Here is a 23,469-nt window from a genome sequence, read left to right as displayed (position 1 = left end):
TACACTGATGAAACTTATCAGCCAGCTTCAGATCTAAGTGATGGATGGATTGGGACCAGCCAATACAGCCCTGACGCTTCTGGAAACCCTGAATCTGGAAACCTTAACTAACAACGTCTTGCTGTCTGTCTTGTCGTCCCTCTAGGCTGTGTGCCGGACCAACGGTTTCTTCTCCCTGCCCGTGTCCAGCTGGTTCGGCCTGCGGAAGGCGGTCCAGCCCCTGGTGAAGCGTGTGTGCGACACAGACCGTCTGGTGTGCAGTAAGACCTGCCTCAACGCCAACGACATTGCCTTCGTCATCGACGGCTCCAGCTCCGTAGGCACCGGAAACTTCCGGACCGTCCTGCAGTTTGTGGCCAACATCACCCGGGAGTTTGAGATCTCTGACACGGACACGCGTGTGGGCGCTGTGCAGTACACCTATGAACAACGCCTGGAGTTCGCCTTCGGGGAGCACAACAATAAGGCAGACCTTCTCAACGCTATAAAGAGGATCAACTACTGGAGCGGAGGGACGAGTACTGGGGCAGCCATAACGTACGCCGCAGAGCAGCTGTTCAGCAAGTCCAAGCCCAACAAACGCAAGATCATGATCGTTATCACGGATGGGAGGAGCTATGATGATGTCAGAGTTCCCGCGCTGGCAGTCCACCGCCAAGGTGAGGGTTCCAGAGAATTCGATTAGATTTAGATTAGATTTACAATCTAGAATTCGAATCTGATCAATGGGGCAAAAGCTCCCAAATACCTAAGAATTTACAACAGTAGTGGGACATTTATATAGCTTGATATGATATGGTTATGTTGGTTTGAAAGTTGACCGGAATGGCAAATACCCAATCCGTCACCTTTGTCTTTTCTGTCATGGATGTGATCTTTAACCATGTGTTTATTCACTCCTGTCAAGAATGTGATTGCTAAATATGAGTTTTGTTTATTTGATTGTCCAGGTGTCATAGCTTACTCTATCGGTATTGCCTGGGCTGCGCAGGACGAGCTGGAGTACATCGCCACCGACCCAGATAAGGAGCACTCCTTCTTCGTTGATGAGTTTGACAGCCTCTATAAGTTTGTCCCAAAGGTTGTCAACAATATCTGCCAAGAGTTCAACTCCCAACCCCGGAATTGAGCCGGGCAACATAGACTTCACCTCATATAGGGACACAGCAAACCGAGACCAGGTGTGTCAAACTCAAGTCCTAGAGGATTGTGGTTGGTTTTTGGTATTTTCCCTCAATTTGTGTCCAATTAACAACACAACAACCAGGTGAGGGATGTTCCCAACTAATTAATTAAGTGCAAGAAAGGAAAACACCTCCAATGACTCTGCCCTCGAGGACTGGAGTTTGACACATGCCTTAAGACATCCATTCAACCCCCTGACATCCGTGATTTGGTTGGATTGGTGAGTGTGGTAGTGTGATACACCAATCCAAACTATTATATATTCCTTCTTACATACAGGTACCCCAAGGTTACAAAGGAGGACACGTTTGTTAAGTATTAAAACCTTAGGCTGGGGAAGGGGGCGGGGTTAAGGTAGAGGAGCGTGTAAAGTATTAATACCTTCGGAGGCTGGGGAAGGGGGCGGGGTTAAGATAGTGGAGTGTGTAACATAATACCTTCGGAGGCTGGGGAAGGGGGCGGGGTTAAGATAGAGGAGTATGCATCTGAGTCTTTATGAAACGTATTATCGCTAAGTTACCCAATAAAGAATTGCACAGAAGTTAACAGATTTATTATAATAGATTGACGCTTCCCAATGTATGGTATTGGCGTGAAGCAAAAGACAATTGGTATCAGAACATGAATCCAGAACTATGAAACCATTGAGTGATTTGACCATTTGGTCACGAGATGCTAATCATGTAAGATAACTGATCAAAATGTAAAACTACAGTGTGGAGAAATGGTGCTTATCAGGGTTGGGGACATTTCAAATTTAATACCGTCAGTTTACGAAATAAACTGAAATGTAATAAATAAATCTCAAAGACTTTTCAACAAGCCAAAAATAAACTATCAATCAACTTTTTTCCAAATAACAGTCAGATTGGTTAGCAATTACTTTTCTGGCATTACACAGAATCTTTATGGGGACATGGTGCTTTACAAATGAAAATAGCTTTTGGGGACATACTGTAATGCTTACAAAAACAGACTTATTGGGACATGGTTCTTATAGAGAAACATAGCCTTATGGCACATGGTTCTTATAGAGAAACATATCCTTATGGGACATGGTTCTTATAGAGAAACATATCCTTATGGCACATGGTTCTTATAGAGAAACATATCCTTATGGGACATGGTTCTTACAGAGAAACATATCCTTATGGGACATGGTTCTTATAGAGAAACATATCCTTATGGGACATGGTTCTTATAGAGAAACATATCCTTATGGGACATGGTTCTTATAGAGAAACATAGCCTTATGGGACATGGTTCTTATAGAGAAACATAGCCTTATGGGACATGGTTCTTATAGAGAAACATAGCCTTATGGGGACATTATGTTTACAGAGACACATAACCAATGGGAATATGGTGCTTACAGAAAAACATATCCTTTACAGGACATGGTGCTTGCAGAGAAATATTGTTTTATGGGGACCTGGTGCTTACAGAGAAACCTAGCTCTGCAGAAACACAAAGTGGTGCTTTGTCTTCAGTAGGGGAGAGTTAAAACAGTTATCAGTAAAGGAGATCTGATCTCAGACTATCCATGCCTATATATATATATATATATATATATAGTATGTTGAATTCAGCTATATTATGGTATTTTCATCAGTGTGTGTAATGTATGGGGCTATATCAAGCGCATTTGAGGGATGTTTTGCAAGTGTTATCCTTCAATATCTGTTGTTGTGCCGAGATTGACTATTTATGTTGGTTTCTTTTGGTCAAAGTCGGATGGGATATTATTGATTGACAATCAATTGTGGAAGAAGCCATATAACAAGGGGCCATGCTTTGCATTTTCAAGATTAATTTAGAGAAACTATTGCTGTTATGAACGTGATGGAACACCATTAGCCTTCCACATACAGAAACATAATACTTAGCCGCCAAGCTGTCACTAAATGGATGAAAACAGCCTGCTTTGTTGTAATCCTAAAAACAGTTCTCTATATATGGCTAATATGTATTGCAGTTTAAGTGAACTTTAAGAAGAAGTTATGCTTTTTCTATATCAGCTTTGAGACGTAAATAGATTTAACTTTAAGACCAACTTATCACTAAACGCATTCCTCACAAACCAACCCAGGGTCATATTCATTAGAGTGCACTGTAGCAAAACTTCTTCCAACAAAACAGTGTATTTTTGTATTGGACAAATCCAGGAAGTTCTGTCCATCCCTCTTCAGTTTTATGACTAATGAACATGGCCCTGCTTTCCTCCTCTATTTAGTGGTGACATCTTCACATGGATATTCTTTGGTTTTATTCAAAGATAGTATTTAAAATCTTAGTATTTTTTTGTCCAGTTTATTTGTACATATGCATATTACAAAACACCTTTCGCTTGTAATTTTCAAATACATATTGGATCAATATTTTAATGCAATTTTTAATAAAATGATAATGAAAAAATTTGATTTCAGATGTTTTTCTGTACAGGCTAGGATTCACTGAAACCTATCATTACAATGTCTTCCTTAACGATGTCTTTCACAAAAAATGTAAAAATGGGAGAGCATACCTGTGGGTGGGGGGGTTCTGGGTTTCAATTGCAGTTACTATAGGTTACCCAGGACGGAAGTTCACACTTTGTGTGTTAGACAAAATGAAACCCAGAGATGAATGTGAAGTGTTCAGCTCCCGCCCACACAGTAGCTCACCCCAGACATCAGACGCATTTTATAATGCTCTTTGTGAAAATGGCCCATGCTGAAAGTGCTGAATCCAGACACCCAGCCTAAAACCACAATGTGGGGGTCCATAATGTGGACGTCAGGTCAGGACTACAGTACAGGGTCACTAACAGCTGAGAGGCCAAAGTGGTTTAATCCTGAAGTCTTTCACCATTTCAAAGTTCTCCTTGGAGTGGGAATTATGGGTAAGGGAGTAATCACGGAATTCCATGATGAGTCTGCCGCTAAATTACACGGTACTCTGAATAAAAAAAAGATATACAGCAGGTGGCAGTAAATCACCAACCTCACATACCGGCTCAGACTCCCCGGAGGAGGAGTGTCGGCAGCGGTTTAGTTACTGCACCAAACGGCAACATGGCATTCCCATAGAAAAAACATGTTAGTTCTCTACAATGAATATGTTCAGTTATAAAATCACAACCCCACCCACCTCACTAATGGGGAAATCAAACACTGAAACAAACACAGATTCAACAGCAGTTTTAATGAAAACACTTTCATATACAAACCAGTGACTGACTGTCAAAGTAAATGGCTCATTTGAACTTGCAAGTTACATGAATGTCTCAAAAGTTTAACATACCACTACTGTAACTACAGGTGTTGTTGAATGTCCAAAACGTTACCCTACATAGTGCAGTTCTTTTGACCAGAGCAATGTTGGACACCACCAGTCTCTGCTTTGAACACAGTGCTCCTATAATCAATCGGAACCCAGCACTAATAAAGTCCTGTACTGATGCTTCCTAAACCAAATATGGGCCCAGATTCTGACACAAAACAGCACAGCACAGCAGTAAGCCAGAACACAGATTTGTTTGTGCATTTCACACGCATCTGGTTTTCCAGTGGTCACAGGACATGGCAACACAAACAGACCAGGTGCTGAGACGACCAGGCTGGCATCCAGTCTGAGAGAGCACTGTGACTAACTACACACTGGGTCCAGGCAGAAAACACAGCCCAACCTCAAACCCTCAGACGCTGTAACCTAAAGATAACTGTTACCACATATTTAACTTCATATTGTTAGAACTAGAGGGTTTACTTTGGAAACATGACTGCGTAATTAAACTTTCCTGCATTGTACAGTAATAACTAGGAATTATTCTAAAAGGAAATACCTAATGTCTCTTTAGCTCTGCCAATTTAGCTTCCTACAGTTTCCCTTTAGCCTGGTACAGATCTCTTGGGTACCATCTTTACTAATGAACCAGTAGGTAAGGCCTGGGGTTTGAACTCCCACTCCCACCAACGAGCATGTTATGATCCAGTTCAAATTATCAACCAAAACACAAGGCCAGTATATGGTCATCCTCAAACAGGACTGGAGCAAAGCTAGTAATTCCCAATCATTCTATTTATAAAAAATGTGCACTCAAACTCACACACCACAGTGTGGTTTAGGACTTGAATAGATATATTTTGTTTATTAATAAGTGTTTGAAAATTTACATCCAAGGTTATTGGTAAAATGGACACCATTTTGACAACCACCCCCCCAACCCCCCTCCCCCAACAAAGATGCACTGTAAAATAATGTTCATTTCAAGACCTTTTTAAAGCAAAGGCACATTTGTCAAAAAAAACAAATGAAAATGAAAAAGCAGTGAAAAAGGCCGGCTGATAGATTGAAGCCAGATGCTTCCATCCATGACAGCCTTCAGAAGCAGTCCCCATGTCCTCCACAACAGCGTATCTTAAAACCCATTGAGGCCAGTCATTACTGGAAGTTTGCAGGTGCATGAACAGCCAACAGGTAGTTATTATGAACCAGTACCTGTTCCTCAGGCCATGATTACATCCGGTTAGCTACTTCATACATTGTTAGAAACTATTAATAAGTGACTATTACGTGCACCTTAAAGTGTCACCCAACACAACTCCAGAGGGGGGGCTGGGTCCTGGCCCAGGTCAAGCCAGTTATACAGGGAGGCATGATGACATGACCGAGGCGTTAGGGGGCAACAGCTCACTGGTCCAAACTAAACCCACTCGCCTGTCTTCAATTGAGAAAAGCTGTGCCTCAAAACCCCTTTGGAGACTAGGGTCCACTGGGCTCTGTTATAGGGTCAGCTCATGTGGGTGTGTATTGGCTGCAGGTTCGAAGGTGGGAGGGGCCCTATGGTCAACTGTACCCAGGGGGCTGGGCATCATGGCCGGTCACACCCAGGGGCCTGCCTGGATGGTAGCGGGTAGAGGAAGTAGGAAGTCTTGTGCCCAACAGCAGTTCTAACCAACCACCGCGGTAACCACAGCCCTGGCCTTCTCCCTCAGGAGGCGGGCCGTGTCTGGGGCTAAGCTGTGGCCACGGGCTGCGCCATGTGCCAGTCAAAACAGGGAACCAGCAGCATTAGGGGAGCTTTGCGAGGTGAGGTGATATCACACGTCAATCAAACCTACACCTTAAGGTCCCACCCCTCATGTGTCTCTATTGGTCCTTGGCGCAGAGTTGGTGGGTGGTCGTAGGTCGTCATACGAAAACCTTGGCGAGAGCGTCAGCGCCAGCTGAGGCAATGTAGGCCTGGGAGGGGTGGAAGGCCACGTCGTGAATGGACTCATCGTTCTTTTTCCGGTGGGCAGTGAACTCCTGGATACACGTCTTTGTCTCCAGGTTCCACAGTCGGATGGAGCAGTCATGACCTGGAGAAGGAGAGGATTAGAGAGGGAAGGAGAAGGGACAGGGAGGGATGGAGGGTTAGGGAGGGAGGGAAAGAAGGAGAAGGGTTAGGGAGGGAGGAGAAGGGACAGGGAGGGAGGAAAAGGGTTAGGGAGGGAGGAGAAGGGACAGGGAGGGAAGGAAGGAGGGAGAAGGTGAAGGAGGGAAAGAAGGAGAAGGGTTAGGGAGGGAGGAGAAGGGACAGGGAGGGAAGGAAGGAAGGAGAAGGTTAGAGAGGGAAGGAGAAGGGACAAGGAGGGAGGAGAAAGGTTGGGTAGGGGAGGAAGGAGAAGGGTTAGAGAGGGAGGAGAAGGGTTGGGTAGGAGAGGAAGGAGAAGGGTTAGAGAGGGAGGGGAAGGGTTGGGTAGGAGAGGAAGGAGAAGGGTTAGAGAGGGAGGGGAAGGGTTGGGTAGGAGAGGAAGGACCAGGGTTAGAGAGGGAGGGGAAGGGTTGGGTAGGAGAGGAAGGAGAAGGGTTAGAGAGGGAGGGGAAGGGTTGGGTAGGAGAGGAAGGAGAAGGGTTAGAGAGGGAGGGGAAGGGTTGGGTAGGAGAGGAAGGAGAAGGGTTAGAGAGGGAGGGGAAGGGTTGGGTAGGAGAGGAAGGAGAAGGGTTAGAGAGGGAGGGGAAGGGTTGGGTAGGAGAGGAAGGAGAAGGGTTAGAGAGGGAGGAGAAGGGTTGGGTAGGAGAGGAAGGAGAAGGGTTAGAGAGGGAGGAGAAGGGTTGGGTAGGAGAGGAAGGAGAAGGGTTAGAGAGGGAGGAGAAGGGTTGGGTAGGAGAGGAAGGAGAAGGGTTAGAGAGGGAGGAGAAGGGTTGGGTAGGAGAGGAAGGAGAAGGGTTAGAGAGGGAGGAGAAGGGTTGGGTAGGAGAGGAAGGAGAAGGGTTAGAGAGGGAGGAGAAGGGTTGGGTAGGAGAGGAAGGAGAAGGGTTAGAGAGGGAGGAGAAGGGTTGGGTAGGAGAGGAAGGAGAAGGGTTAGAGAGGGAGGAGAAGGGTTGGGTAGGAGAGGAAGGAGAAGGGTTAGAGAGGGAGGAGAAGGGTTGGGTAGGAGAGGAAGGAGAAGGGTTAGAGAGGGAGGAGAAGGGTTGGGTAGGAGAGGAAGGAGAAGGGTTAGAGAGGGAGGAGAAGGGTTGGGTAGGAGAGGAAGGAGAAGGGTTAGAGAGGGAGGAGAAGGGTTGGGTAGGAGAGGAAGGAGAAGGGTTAGAGAGGGAGGAGAAGGGTTGGGTAGGAGAGGAAGGAGAAGGGTTAGAGAGGGAGGAGAAGGGTTGGGTAGGAGAGGAAGGAGAAGGGTTAGAGAGGGAGGAGAAGGGTTGGGTAGGAGAGGAAGGAGAAGGGTTAGAGAGGGAGGAGAAGGGTTGGGTAGGAGAGGAAGGAGAAGGGTTAGAGAGGGAGGAGAAGGGTTGGGTAGGAGAGGAAGGAGAAGGGTTAGAGAGGGAGGAGAAGGGTTGGGTAGGAGAGGAAGGAGAAGGGTTAGAGAGGGAGGAGAAGGGTTGGGTAGGAGAGGAAGGAGAAGGGTTAGAGAGGGAGGAGAAGGGTTGGGTAGGAGAGGAAGGAGAAGGGTTAGAGAGGGAGGAGAAGGGTTGGGTAGGAGAGGAAGGAGAAGGGTTAGAGAGGGAGGAGAAGGGTTGGGTAGGAGAGGAAGGAGAAGGGTTAGAGAGGGAGGAGAAGGGTTGGGTAGGAGAGGAAGGAGAAGGGTTAGAGAGGGAGAAGGGTTGGGTAGGAGAGGAAGGAGAAGGGTTAGAGAGGGAGGAGAAGGGTTGGGTAGGGAGAGGAACAGAGGAGGACGATGTGAGAAGTTGATCCGCAGGTGGATGACCAGGCAGTCTACAGCTCAGCTGGTGTCCCCCAGGGCTCCGTTCTAGACCCTCTGAAGTCCAAACATAGTATCAGAGTATCTGACCATGGATATGACCGAATGCTGTGAGCTACTTACTGCCAGACATCAGGTAGAGCCCGTTGGGGTCCACAGCTAGACTGGTGACAGCATCCAGGTGGGCCACCATTGAGTGGATCGGCTTTCCTGAAGACAGACAGATTTCTCAGTCAACAGTGCAGTTCAGTGCATTCAGTTTTATATCACCTGAAACCCAAACTGGGTCAAGATTAGGTTTAAACTGGGTCAAGATTAGGTTTAAACTGGGTCAAGATTAGGTTTGAACTGGGTCAAGATTAGGTTTAAACTGGGTCAAGATTAGGTTTAAACTGGGTCAAGATTAGGTTTAAACTGGATGACAGATATTCAAAACACTTTTAGATTGGGACAGGAGTAGCAAGAGGTCCTATTTCATTCAGAAGGTGGATACTGTTTTGAGAACCAAACGTACAGAATGACCGCCTACAGTCCATAATCAACTGGGCGCTTTGAACCCTGACTGCTGTATACCATAGGTATGACATCACAGCACTAACTACTCTAGTTGTGTTGGTGCCCACTTGATAGTAGCACATAGGTATCTCAGGCTAAGTGTGACAAAACTACCTGTGTTGTTGTCGAAGAACTTGATGTGCCTGTCCTCCTGAGCGGTGATGGTGATGGGAAGAGTGGGGTGACTGAGCACTTTGTTGATCTGACAAGTAGCACCTGTGGAAGGAGAATATTCATATCTGCCTTAAATGACCAGGCTTTCTCTCAATGAGTAATTATTGAAAGAAAAGATACAATTCTAGTTGAAACACTGAAGTAACAGTTTCTTCTTTAGACTTGTGACTGAGGAGGAACATCCAGATCTGTTAAACAGGACAATCTGACAGATTTTCTCAGTCCTTCCCCCAAACTGCCTCACTCACTTCCCTTGGAACTCCTGCCCGTCACCAAGCCCCACCCGCCCGTCGCCAAGCCCCACCCACTCGTCGCCAAGCCCCACCCACCCGTTTCCACATTAGATTCCAGTCTTAGAACCAGCTGTTGCGTCTCCATGTTGAACAGGCCGATGTGTCCGCTGGTGAATGATGTCACCATGTGGGCGGGGTCACTGCAGACAAGATCCACTGATGAGGGAACACCAAACTCTGCAGCAGGACGCAGGACAAACACGACACACATTATTCCCTGAAACTAACAGCTGGAAATCAACACATTCTCATCACATGGCTGCTACTTGGGTAAATTCTCTGACTCTCTTCATTTCACCACAAAATCTGAACATCACAGGAATCACTGAATTGGAAGTGGAGGTATCACTGCTGTGTCTAAACATGCTGCCCAAATGTCTGTGTGGTTGGAACTAACTTTATTCCTGGGGGGGGGACTAACTTTATTCCTGCTCGTGCACATACCTTTATTCTGGAAGATGGCCAGGGCAGGCTTGGTGCTGGAGGAGTCCCACAGCCGAACAGTCCCGTCACCCGAGCAGGACAGCAGTCTCTGGTGGATACTACTGTATACCAGGCCCCACACACAGTCAGTATGACCACACAGCGCCCCCCGAAGGACAGACGGCTCTATTACACCAAGAGAAAGACAGGTTAGTGAGACAGACCAGTGGTTACCGTAGGAGTCATAGGGGTCTATATACAGTATCTAGATCCAGTGGTTACCGTAGGGGTCTATATACAGTATCTAGATCCAGTGGTTACCATAGGAGTCATAGGGGTCTATATACAGTATCTAGATCCAGTGGTTACCGTAGGAGTCATAGGGGTCTATATACAGTATCTAGATCCAGTGGTTACCGTAGGAGTCATAGGGGTCTATATACAGTATCTAGATCCAGTGGTTTACCATAGGAGTCATAGGGGTCTATATACAGTATCTAGATCCAGTGGTTACCGTAGGAGTCATAGGGGTCTATATACAGTATCTAGATCCAGTGGTTTACCGTAGGAGTCATAGGGGTCTATATACAGTATCTAGATCCAGTGGTTACCGTAGGAGTCATAGGGGTCTATATACAGTATCTAGATCCAGTGGTTACCATAGGAGTCTATATACAGTATCTAGATCCAGTGGTTACCATGGGAGTCATAAGGGTCTATATACAGTATCTAGATCCAGTGGTTACCATAGGAGTCATAGGGGTCTATATACAGTATCTAGATCCAGTGGTTACCATAGGAGTCATAGGGGTCTATATACAGTATCTAGATCCAGTGGTTACCATAGGAGTCTATATACAGTATCTAGATCCAGTGGTTTACCGTAGGAGTCATAGGGGTCTATATACAGTATCTAGATCCAGTGGTTACCGTAGGAGTCATAGGGGTCTATATACAGTATCTAGATCCAGTGGTTACCGTAGGAGTCATAGGGGTCAATGTTGGGGTTTGGGGTGTTCCAGCTCTGAATGGTCCCGTCCACTCCACCACTGAAACACTGGTCCCCCTTACTACTCATCTCCACACACAGAACTGCTCCACGATGAGCCCTGAATGTATAGATGGGTTCCACATCTAGAGAGGCACTCCTGCAGACACACAGAGAAGCATTAAGCGGGGAAACAAACAGCAGCACTGAATCTTACTATAGAAATAAACTGTGGCCAGTAGAGCAGTGGTACTTAAAGGAGTCTGATTTCTAGCTACTCCAAAATTCACAGATTCAAACAGACCTTTGACCAGTGCTAAATGCAAGTAAAACTCAATACATGCTCCTCTCAGGGAACCAAACTCTACGACTGCACAATCCCCAAATGACTTGAGGGCTGTACCCTAGAATATCCTCATACCTGCAACATCTAGAGATTTGGTTAGATGACAATAAGATAATGATAATCTCTCATTTAAATCACACAATACTGCAGAAACCTCAACTTTATATTTTCTTAGCACAAAAATAAACTAGAAAACCTGCAGTATCAAACATCCTAAAGACTGGCTCGTCCTCACAAGACTGGCTCGTCCTCACAAGACTGGCTCGTCCTCACAAGACTGGCTCGTCCTCACAAGACTGGCTCGTCCTCACAAGACTGGCTCGTCCTCACAAGACTGGCTCGTCCTCACAAGACTGGCTCGTCCTCACAAGACTAGCTATATTCCACACTAATGGAATGTCTTAAAATAGGCTTAAGCTTGTATATGTATATAATAAACAACCTTTTTATTGTTCACTGGGATTGCCTTTCTTAGTGTGTGTTTTAATTTTACTTTATATTTTTATGCTTTAATGATTGCTGTAATACAGCACTCAACTGCAAAACAACCAGTCTCTGCTTGATTTCTCCGTATAAATGAATCTAAAATGAAATAACTTCTAGATGCTACATGTCCTGTTACAAGATGCCATGCATGATCCTTCTAGGCGCTAAGCATCATCCTTCTAGGCGCCAAGCATCATCCTTCTAGGCGCCAAGCATCATCCTTCTAGGCGCCAAGCATCATCCTTCTAGGCGCCAAGCATCATCCTTCTAGGCGCCAAGCATCATCCTTCTAGGCGCCAAGCATCATCCTTCTAGGCGCCAAGCATCATCCTTCTAGGCGCCAAGCATCATCCTTCTAGGCGCCAAGCATCATCCTTCTAGGCGCCAAGCATCATCCTTCTAGGAGCTAAGCATCATCCTTCTAGGAGCTAAGCATCATCCTTCAAGGAGCTAAGCATCATCCTTCAAGGAGCTAAGCATCATCCTTCAAGGAGCTAAGCATCATCCTTCAAGGAGCTAAGCATCATCCTTACTTCTTCTGCTTCTACTAATGCTTGTGGTCTTACTTCTTGGCAGGGGCAGTCTTCTGCAGATTCCACATCTTAAGCGTGTGGTCCTCAGAGGCAGTGACTAGGACAGGTTCTGTGGGGTGGAACGCCAGACCACGGATCCCATCGAAGTGGCTACGCAGAGTGAACTTAGGGTTCCACGTTCTCCTCAGGGCATCCTTGTTGCTGGAGACCTGAACAGGGGAAACACTATGTGTCATCAACACTGATCATGTCATTGGCTAGAGGAGAGAGCAGATCGTGTTATTGGCTAGAGGAGATAGCTGATCGTGTTATGGGCTAGAGGGGAGAGCAGATCATGTTATGGGCTAGAAGTGGGGGTTGGTCATGTGATTGGCTAGAGGAGAGTCTTGATCATGTGATTGGCTAGATGAGTGTGTTGATCATGTGATTGGCTAGAGTAGGGTGTTGATCATTTTATTGGCTAGAGGAGATTGGTGATCATGCGATTGGCTAGAGGAGAGTGGTGGGCTAGAGGAAGGAGCTGTATTTATCCTGAAGGTAACACTCACATCATAAAGCAGACTATCAGCTTCATTAGCTACAGTCAGACCAGCCAGCTCTCCCAGTCCCAGAGCCTCATTGTTTTCATCAGGCCCCATTATAAAGGATTTCCCTGAGGTGGGAGGGAATGTCAGCGCCTCCACTGGAAAAAGAAAACACCAAAGTCAATCCTGGAAGCTCCTGTACAGACGACATTCTGGACATCAGGGCCTTGGTCTATCACAGAGTCAGATTTACAATCACTGCATTCAGTGTAAGGAATATTCCAACTAGCATTAGCACAATTTAGCTTTGTCTAGCAAAACTGTCTGATGGACAGACACACAGAGAGAACCGAGAGATGGACAGACACAGAGAGAGAGAACCGAGAGATGGACAGACACAGAGAGAGAGAACCGAGAGATGGACATACACAGAGAGAGAGAACCGAGAGATGGACAGACACAGAGAGAGAGAACCGAGAGATGGACAGACACAGAGAGAGAGAACCGAGAGATGGACAGATACAGAGAGAGAACCGAGAGATGGACAGACACAGAGAGAGAACCGAGAGATGGACAGACACAGAGAGAGAGAACCGAGAGATGGACAGACACAGAGAGAGAGAACCGAGAGATGGACAGACACAGAGAGAGAGAACCGAGAGATGGACAGATACAGAGAGAGAACCGAGAGATGGACAGATACAGAGAGAGAACCGAGAGATGGACAGATACAGAGAGAGAGAGAGAATGTAAATCATTACTTTGTTTTTTTCCATATTTATAGATAATGCCCAATGTTAACAGTACTGTTCTAGTATGGACAGACTCTGTTGTTAACCCTGTTCTGTCGGTGACCATATAACCAAGTCATCAGCATGTAAAAGATGCTTTATTTCTTTGTCTTCCAGTGAGAGTCCTGGAGATGTAGATGTTCCAGTACAGTGAGAGTCCTGGAGATGTAGACCGTTCCAGTACTGCTGCCAGTTCATTATTGTAAATATTGAACAAGGTTGGACTGACAACCTTGTCTCACGCCTCTATCCTGACTAAAGGTTTCTGTTCTTTTGTTTTCTACTTTTACACAACATTTGTTTTCTTCATACATCACTTTTATAAACCTTGCCTCTTACACCACTTTGAAAGAGTTTTAAGAACATACCTGCCATATTGAGTGAAAGGCTTTTTTGAAGTCTATGAAACAGCCAAATATTTTCCCTTTTTTAGTTTCATGGACATGTTTTTTTTTATCAAGGTGTGAAGCCTTTATATATGGTCTGTTTTTCGGTTCGGTGTTCGAGAGATGGACAGAGAGAGAGAGAGAAAGGCAGAGATGGACAGAGAGAGAGAGTGTGAGTGAGTGAGAGATGGACAGACAGAAAGGGAGAGATGGACAGACAGAGAGAAGAGTCAGTACCTTCGTCAGAGCGATTGTCTTGGTGCTGCTCGTTGACCCTGGGGGCGTTGGGGCGTGCCGGGGGAGGGGCAGAGGGCTCTCGTGGACCCATGTCCTCCTGGTCTCTCAGGTTCGCTAACATGTCCTGGAGCTTTGAACGGTTAGGTCCTGGATGCGTGACGGGGGGGGGGGCAGCGTTAATAACACAGAATTCACTCAGAGTAGCAAACTACTGAACAAACAGAAAATCAACCACAGTCAACCCAGTGAAATGCAGTGGTGAGAGAGAGCACAGGAATACAAAGATGAAAGTAAAAACACGCAGGTTCTTCACATCTAGAAAAGCTGCAGTAAAAACAAGCAAGGAAAAATGTGTGTCCATGTTAGTTCCCACTGAAAAGAAGATCAACAGATGGTCATGATGTGAAGTGTGTGTGTGTGTGGGTGACCTGATGAACAAACACCCCCCACCACACTCACACATAACACACACACCCACCCACACTCACACATAACACACACACTCACCCACACAAGGAATACTGAATAGAAAAAGGAGATTATAAATACAATCCCGTGAAAAAAATAGGGAAAAAGAAGCAGATTGGGACAGACAGTTGTAGAAAATGATGTCTGGGTGAAGCGAGAGTAGACTGGGAATAAAGGCAAGAGAAGCGCAAATCTTTAAATCTGAGTGAATTTGTGGGTGACTTTTAAATCTACTGATAGAACAAGACAGTCTTGGCCTTCAAGGTTCCAGAGTGTATTCTAAATGATGTACACTTATAGAAGACACTACAGCTACGGTCAAACTGGCAGCCCATTTCTGATATCTTCCCACTAAGTGGTATTTCAGACAACCACATCAAATCTGGTCACATAAATAAAAAAAGATCTGATCTCACTGGTTAAAATTTGTTTGTGGAAGAAATACGTGAATTTGCCTGCCTGTGAAAACGTGGCAAAATAGAAGCTGATGACGTTCAGATAAACGTGAGTTGATTTGATAGCTAAAAACTGATTAGTTACGTTGAGTATGTTGAATGCATTATGATTTAGCTAGGGGTTGCTTATATTTGTCCCGCTCATACACACATGAACAGTTGTCGTTGTACAAGTTCTCTGCTTATCCAAAGGCATTCATGGAGAATGGTGTCAGAGCTACTTAGATTGACTCTTAAGATAATGACTATGATAATGACAATTGAATGGGGAAGATGGACTATCTAGCAGTGTACAAATGGGTATGTCAACTAAAGACAGAACAGAATGGACATTATATTAAATAAAAAAGGAGGTACAGATGGGAACATTAAAACAGATACGATGGAGGTATAGAACCGAGACAGTTGAAGGTAGAGGTACACAATGAAAACAAATGAAGATGCAGGTACAGAACAGAGACAACTGAAGATGGAGGTACAGAACAGAGGAAGATGAAGACAGAGGCATAACAGGGACAGTTGAAGATGGAGGTATAGAACAGAGACAACTGAAGATGGATATGGGATGTGCAGATGAAGAGAAGCTGAAGTAAAAGACGAGAAGAGCGGAAAGAGGCTTTTTCATTACTCAAGGCTTCTGGTTCCATTTCTCTTACTCTACAGAGAGAAGAGAGAGAGGAAGAGGAGAGAGGACTTACTCTTCCCCCCTTTTTTGCCCTTCCGCTCCTTCCTGTACTCCTCCTTGAGTTTGGTGATCAGACCTTGGTCCACATCCCACGCCTCAGACAGGCCAGTCTGACCGTCCTTCTCTACAGGGCACAAGACCAGACCAGGAGGCTGTTCAGTGCCGGCCAGGCAAGAGGTTCTAACTGGATGCAGCCGGTACCAGGACAAGACCAGGTGAGATCCTTACTGGACACTAGCCATACCTGACCGTGGCAGGGGTGTGGTGGGGAGAGGAGTGTTTCCTGTTGACACTCCAAACTACCAGGACAGCTATTCATCAATTTAAACTCCTCCTGTACCTGCAGTGTTCAGCTGGTTATGACCAATCTACCAGGCCAGGTATTTAAACTCCTCCTGTACCTGCAGTGTTCAGCTGGTTATGATGAATCTACCAGGCCAGGTATTTAAACTCCTCCTGTACCTGCAGTGTTCAGCTGGTTATGATGAATCTACCAGGCCAGGTATTTAAACTCCTCCTGTACCTGCAGTGTTCAGCTGGTTATGACAAACTGAATAATTCCAATAGTTCAAGGGGATTTTAACTGAATGTAGAATCCATAAAAAAAGACTTATTTTTCTATATTTTCCTTTAGGGTTTGTCTTTAGGATGTCACTGTTCGATATGAGAAGTCAGCAGCCTCTCTTTCACAAAGAGCCATATATAGTAACTAGAGCGGTGGGCCAGGTTTGGGACAGAAGACAGACTACAGAGAGACATGGGACAACCAGCCGTTACCCCACAGAGGTAGACCAGACAAAATGAAGAACAACCAGGACACAGAGACAACAACATATCTAGAGTCGAGGTATTATGACATCATCATGTATATTGAGATACATGAAGAACACTGTCAATCTGAAAAACAAAGCGTCAGCTTTGACAAATGTAAAGGCCTAAATTAAAAAACAAAATACAAAAGCTATAGGCAAAGTTAGTAAACACGTTTTCAATTGAAATTGTAACTGTGATACAGAGGTTGAAATAACAATATGCCACAGGTCTTACCAATTTGTCTGACTCCGCCCAGCCCTCCGCCAACCCCACCGACCCAACATACAACCTAACCTAGTCCACCCCAAAACCCAACCTACCCCACCCCCCGACACACAAACTCACCCACAACCTAACCCAACTCACCCCAACCAACAACCCAACCCACCCCAACCCACCCCACAACCTAACCCAACCCACCCCAACCAACAACCCACCCCAACCAACAACCTAACCCACCCCTCAACCTAACCCACCCCAACTCACCCCAAAAACTAAGCCAACCCACCCCACAACCTAACCCACCACAACTCACCCCAAAAAATAAGCCAACTCACCCCAAAAACTAAGCCAACCCACCCCTCAACCTAACCCACCCCAAAAACTAGGCCAACCCGCCCCTCAACCTAACCCACCCCAACTCACCCCAGTCTGTCCCATCCCCAGCGCTGCGTGACTCTGGAGTTGTGTCCATATCGTCAGGACTGGACAGGAAGTCAAAGTCCTTCATAGCTTCCTCTGTATCCAGGTCTTCACTGGTGTCCATGCTGGGTGACAGTGCCTGCAATGACGATGAAGATGACGAAGATGACGGCTTCTTCCTTACGATCTACAGCAGGGAGAGAAGGATGTGTGATGCTGGCCTGTATGTAGAATGGGCCCGTTGGCGTGTGTCTAGAAAGTCTGTCTCACCGTGCCTGTAGGACCGCTTTGTTCCATGATTGTCCTATCATTCCCCACATTATCTTCATCCTCGTCTTCATCGCTGTACTCAGCCGCAGCGCTCTCAATGAATCTGAAGGCCTCCAGAACCGTACTGGACTCTGACACCTCCTTTATCCTACTCACAGAGAAAGACAGCCCGAGAGAGACAGACAGACAGGCCAAGAGAAACAAACAGACAGACAGGCCGAGACAGACAGAATGTCAGTTCCTGTAGGATAGCGGGTCAGTTGATAGAAAAGCGTGTTGTAAACGGAGTCGTCTCCCTCCCGTGGAACAGACCCCGCAGTGCCTTTCGGTGAGGTGTCAGTTCCGTTGACCAGGGGGGGCTGGCTGACCGCCCTCTCCCCAGGACGCCCTCCTCCGTCTCCAGCAAGACCCAGCAGAGCTCGCACCCTCTGAGACTTCACATCCAAGATGGTGTCTGTGTAGCCCACCTCCTGGAGATACCTGGGGGGGAAGTGACATCACACAGACTGACGTGGTCAGTTTGGGTCTAACAACACTAAAGGCCCTCACAGTAACCCCTGGGAAAACCGTAAGGATATGCTGAGGTTAAAGTTAGGGTCAGACTGAGGTTTAGAATAAGCATGACGCGCCGGGGCCCCACAACACAGGGACCCGCGCCGGGGCCCCACAACACAGGGACCCGCGCCGGGGCCCCACAACACAGGGACCCGCGCCGGGGCCCCACAACACAGGGACCCGCGCCGGGGCCCCACAACACAGGGACCCGCGCCGGGGCCCCACAACACAGGGACCCGCGCCGGGGCCCCACAACACAGGGACCCGCGCCGGGGCCCCACAACACAGGGACCCGCGCCGGGCCCCACAACACAGGGACCCGCGCCGGGGCCCCACACCACAGGGACCCGCGCCGGGGCCCCCACAACACAGGGACCCGCGCCGGGGCCCCCACAACACAGGGACCCGCGCCGGGGCCCCACAACACAGGGACACGCGCCGGGGCCCCACAACACAGGGACCCGCGCCGGGGCCCCACAACACAGGGACCCGCGCCGGGGCCCCACAACACAGGGACACGCGCCGGGGCCCCACAACACAGGGACACGCGCCGGGGCCCCACAACACAGGGACACGCGCCGGGGCCCCACAACACAGGGACCCGCGCCGGGGCCCCACAACACAGGGACACGTCCCAGTGGTCAGTTATGTTGCCACAGCCATTACCCAGCAGGCTGAATCACAACACCCTGACAGTCCTCCTCCATACACATAGAATACCAACTGGTTTTAACAGGATATGAGTAACGGGGGGTTAGCACTTAATTGATCCGTCACTTGACACTCAAGCAGCTCATGAATAAATTGTCACGGTTACGTGTCGAGGCAGATGACAGAGCCGGTGTCAACGAACAACTCAGCGGTCATCATGGAGCTCTCAAATGTTCCACCGATGCGTTCTCATTGTTCCCGTAACGTCTGATGTTCAGCTCAAGTATGCCAAGTTTGCATAAATAATGACGAGGTGGAAGTTCATTATTAATTATAAGCACAATTAGAATAGCCTGTCAAAATAAGTGCAGTTACCATTGGAGTCCAGGAGTGTGCGCTGTTGTATATGATTCCCTGTGCCACAGCAAAGGGGTAGCAGTGTTCTGTCAGTCTAGTTGACTAGCTGTCACCTCTCAGACACGAGTCTGAGCGCCAGTGTCGAGCACAGCAACTAAAGCAGTCTGGAAGGGCTCTAACATTCAGACCAAATTGTCTCTATGGGCTCTAGTGTTTAGACTGTATTGTCTCTAAGGGCTCTAGTGTTTAGACTGTATTGTCTCTAAGGGCTCTAGTGTTTAGACTGTATTGTCTCTAAGGACTCTAAGGGTGTTTTGATAAGGGCTGTTTGGACTAGTGTCTCTAAGAGCTATAGTATTAAGACTGAATTGTCCTCAAGGGATTTTAAGTTTAGACTGTAGTGTCTATTAGGGCTCTAGTGTTTAGACTATTGTCACAAAGGACTCTAGACTTTAGACTGTAGTCCTTGTTCACCATTGCTTAACTTTACAATATCGCTGCAAATGACTCAGAAAGTAAAACAAACAAAATCAGTTCCTGTTTAGTTTTGGGCTGCAGCCTAGTTGATGTATATTCTGTAGCTGGATGCAAACATTCTCTGCCATAACGATACCAGCATGGTGACATGAGGGAGAGCAGTAGAGGGTTCTGAGGGGAAGGGATGGTGTGATGGTTCAGTACTCACTGCCTGAGGAGAAGACGCCCTTGTTTCCAGGACAGCTGGTTGTTCAAGGAGCCAGGGACCTCGTTCTCATTCACCTCATCTTCAGACAGAAAGAGACACATCATATAAACACAGACAGGCAGAAACAAATGGATCTGGCTGGAGGATATCCATTTAATAAAAGGTTCTCCTACAGGGGCAGCAAAGGAACGCTTTAGAGGGAAATACTAACGTATAGACCGCCTGAGATTCCCACACCATCTATCATGGTCCCCTGCTGGTCTGACATCACCCCTAGACGGGTATCTACCACCACTAATATTACAGACCTAATTTGTGAACACGGTCCGACTGTGTCTGCAGACAGATTGGTACACAAACACACATATAACATGCAAATGAGGAGTCGGAGGTGTTTGTGCGGAGCGGTGCTGTTCAACTAGTCTGGAGAGACAGCGGAGCGTCGGGAACCTCTAAACTGGGTCGCGCCTAATTTAAGAGAGTGAAGAGCACACAGGTGTGCCGTGACACCCACACCTCATCCCCTCTCCCTCTTCTTCTACACACACACACACACACACACTTCACCCTCTCTCCCTCTTCTTCTCACACACACACACACTTCACCCTCTCTCCCTCTTCTTCTCACACACGCACTCCACCCTCTCTCCTCTCCTCTCTCTCTTATCAACGCACGCACGCATACCTCATCCTCTCTCCTTCATCAACAAACACACCTCATCCACTCTCCCTTCAATCTTCTTAACACACACACCTAATCCCCTCACCCCTCTCTCTTCTTAATCAACACACACCTCATCCCCTCTCCCCTCTTCTTCAACACACATACCTCATCCCCGCTCCCCTCTTCTTCAACACACATACCTCATCCCCTCTCCCCTCTCCTTCAACACACATACCTCATCCCCTCTCCCCTCTCCTTCAACACACATACCTCATCCCCTCTCCGCTCTTCTTCAACACACACACACACACACACACAAGCCCCTCCTCTCCCTTTTCTTTATCAATACACCTCGTACACTCTCCTCTTAATCACTTCCAGTTAGATACTGGTGCCTCTCTATCTTTCATTTTTATTCTGTAGATTATCCATCTCTACATTATTCTGTTACTTTTCCAACAATGCGAAAGTCAGGTCAGTTAGGGTTGATTAGACCGGGTCAGGTCAGTTAGGGTTGATTAGACCGGGTCCGGTCAGTTAGGGTTGATTAGACCGGGTCCGGTCAGTTAGGGTTGATTAGACCGGGTCAGGTCAGTTAGGGTTGATTAGACCGGGTCAGGTCAGTTAGGGTTGATTAGACCGGGTCAGGTCAGTTAGGGTTGATTAGACCAGGTCCGTTAGGGTCAGGAACGTTAGGGTCAGCTCAGGTCCGTTAGGGTCAGGAAAGTTAGGGTCAGGTCAGGACCGTTAGGGTAAGGTCCGGTCCATTAGGGTCAGGTCATTCAGAGTTGATTAGACTGGGTCAGAGTTGGTTGCATAGCGTTCAGTCCATGAAAAATGCAATGGATTAAGGTTGTGTGTGTGATGCATGTTTTTGTGTGTCTTACCTGATTCAAAGCTGGGAGGTTTCATGTCACCTTGGTTTAACTCTGTTCCATATTTTAACTTGTGGTACTTTGCCCTGGAGAATAGAAAGCAGAATTGCGAACTGGGTTATGAGAGACGTCAAAGGTCCAGGCTTCACTTTGAATGAACAACATGAAATATATTCCCAATCTGCGAGACATGGGAACAGTACGCGCGTGCGTGCGTGCGTGCGTGCGTGGAATCCAAACACGGCATCATCTCATACCCAGACACTGCTCCTGGTGCCTTTCAGGAGTCCTCTAACGAACCATCACATTCCTGTTCAATTGAGAACATCTGAAGCAACATTTCTGTGATTCCTGCTATTCCGAGATAGGAATGACTTGTTGCTAAGCAACCAAAGGACCCGACATACACTATTCCGGAGGTGAAGCAATGAAATCAGTCCTAACCAATTTCAGAGCAGTCGACTTAGACATTTGTTAAATAAGAAATAGCTGGCATAGCCTTTAAGGCATAATTGACGAATGATGAGGTTTTGACAGATGACGGAGCAGGAGGAATTCGACCTCTGTCTTTCTCAGATGAGTGCAGAACGCTCAAACAGAGTCCCGAGATGCCGGATTGCCCAAAAAAAATAATTAATCTTAAAAAATGCAAAGTACAGCATCTGAAAAATGTGGGTCCTGAAAGAAAGGTATGAATGATGCAACATACATCCAATGCGTAAATAACTTCTCTAGAACGCAGCCTACATTCCTTTCCAGTGTACATAGGAGGGAATAACAGGTGACTATAAGACCAGACTGATTCAGTATCTACATTTAAATGAATCACTGGTGCATTCCTGTAACATTTGCAGTGATCTTTGCAGAATTGTAGTCATTTCTGTTATGCAGTATATTTGGGGTCTCCTTGGGCAGTCCAAATCCCTCCTGAGGTTAAACTGGTCTGGTAATCTATGGATTACAAGGCAATGAATTACATGTCCATGAGAAGATAAAATAATCTATGGTTTATGGGGGCACAGGCTGTGAAAAGATCCTGATATCAGGTTTATAGCAACAAGGGCAGTGAACAGAACCTTATCTATGGTTTATAGGGACATGGGGAGTGAATGTACCCTATTCCATGGTTTATAGGGACATGAGGAGTGAATATAACCTAATCCATGGTTTATAGGGACATGGGCAGTGAATATACCCTATTCCATGGTTTATAGGGACATGGGCAGTGAATATAACCTAATCTATGGTTTATAGGGACATGGGCAGTGAATATACCCTATTCCATGGTTTATAGGGACATGAGGAGTGAATATAACCTAATCCATGGTTTATAGGGACATGGGCAGTGAATATACCCTATTCCATGGTTTATAGGGACATGAGAAGTGAATATAACCTAATCCATGGTGTTTATAGGGACATGGGCAGTGAATATAACCTAAATCTATTATTCGTTTATAGGTTGTAGTGGACATGGGGAGTGAATATAACCTAATATATGGTTTATAGGGACATGAGGAGTGAATATAACCTAATCCATGGTTTATAGGGACATGGGCAGTGAATATACCCTATTCCATGGTTTATAGGGACATGAGAAGTGAATATAACCTAATCCATGGTTTATAGGGACATGGGCAGTGAATATAACCTAATCTATGGTTTATAGGGACATGGGCAGTGAATATACCCTATTCCATGGTTTATAGGGACATGGGGAGTGAATATAACCTAATATATGGTTTATAGGGACATGGGCAGTGAATATAACCTAATCTATGGTTTATAGGGACATGGGCAGTGAATATAACCTAATCCATGGTTTATAGGGACATGGGCAGTGAATATAACCTAATCCATGGTTTATAGGGACATGGGCAGTGAATATAACCTAATCTATGGTCTATAGGGATTGGGGCAGAGAACTAGCTAATTCAGTTTAAGGGACAAGAGCAGCATGTTGCAGCTGATTCCTTATGAATACAGTATATATTTTATATATTTATTATTTTTCACAAAGCAACAGAGCAGAGAGGGGCTGACATCATCACATCCTGGTAACAGAGAACAGTTGTGCAGAGCATCGCCAGGGAAAAAGGCAACGTGTGTAATTGTTGTTACCATAGGGACCTGCTGTTGCAGTCATACCGCTGACACCATGGTTACACCCAAGTGCAGAAAGACTGGGAGAGGGCAATTTGAATTATTCCGCAGCTTTTCCTGGAACACAAGGGGACGACCTTGTCATGACTAGGGGCGCCCCAG

The 23,469-nt window shown here is 46.5% G+C and overlaps 2 protein-coding genes across 8 annotated transcripts in view; one reads left to right on the top strand and one right to left on the bottom strand.

Moving 5' to 3' along the window:
- Positions 1-4,281, top strand: part of vit (vitrin) — a 43,212-nt gene extending 38,931 nt beyond the window's left edge. For 5 of the 6 annotated variants that reach the window (XM_029119759.2, XM_029119761.2, XM_029119760.2 and 2 more), the window contains 2 exons: positions 146-659; positions 951-4,281. In XM_029119759.2, the coding sequence (XP_028975592.2) occupies positions 146-659; positions 951-1,129 (693 nt within the window). In that variant the 3' untranslated portion in view covers positions 1,130-4,281. The remainder of the gene's footprint in view (positions 1-145; positions 660-950) is intronic. The other variant, XM_029119762.2, reaches the window with a different exon arrangement.
- Positions 4,282-4,349: 68 nt separating this feature from the next.
- LOC105010268 (striatin) overlaps positions 4,350-23,469 on the bottom strand; it is a 34,399-nt gene continuing 15,279 nt past the window's right edge. For both annotated transcript variants that reach the window (XM_029119763.2, XM_029119764.2), the window contains exons 3-17: positions 21,217-21,290; positions 19,666-19,744; positions 17,730-17,897; positions 17,418-17,565; positions 17,151-17,334; positions 15,706-15,816; positions 14,085-14,231; positions 12,695-12,828; positions 12,180-12,355; positions 10,772-10,941; positions 9,815-9,979; positions 9,407-9,547; positions 9,018-9,119; positions 8,472-8,558; positions 4,350-6,527 (exon numbers count right to left, since the gene is read on the bottom strand). In XM_029119763.2, the coding sequence (XP_028975596.1) occupies positions 6,358-6,527; positions 8,472-8,558; positions 9,018-9,119; positions 9,407-9,547; positions 9,815-9,979; positions 10,772-10,941; positions 12,180-12,355; positions 12,695-12,828; positions 14,085-14,231; positions 15,706-15,816; positions 17,151-17,334; positions 17,418-17,565; positions 17,730-17,897; positions 19,666-19,744; positions 21,217-21,290 (2,056 nt within the window). In that variant the 3' untranslated portion in view covers positions 4,350-6,357. The remainder of the gene's footprint in view (positions 6,528-8,471; positions 8,559-9,017; positions 9,120-9,406; positions 9,548-9,814; positions 9,980-10,771; positions 10,942-12,179; positions 12,356-12,694; positions 12,829-14,084; positions 14,232-15,705; positions 15,817-17,150; positions 17,335-17,417; positions 17,566-17,729; positions 17,898-19,665; positions 19,745-21,216; positions 21,291-23,469) is intronic.

This window comes from Esox lucius, chromosome 5 (genome assembly GCF_011004845.1).
Source record: "Esox lucius isolate fEsoLuc1 chromosome 5, fEsoLuc1.pri, whole genome shotgun sequence".
Lineage (NCBI taxonomy): Eukaryota > Metazoa > Chordata > Actinopteri > Esociformes > Esocidae > Esox > Esox lucius.
The sequence above is the reverse complement of the archived record's forward strand: the minus strand, read 5'-3'. Positions and strand labels throughout refer to the sequence as shown.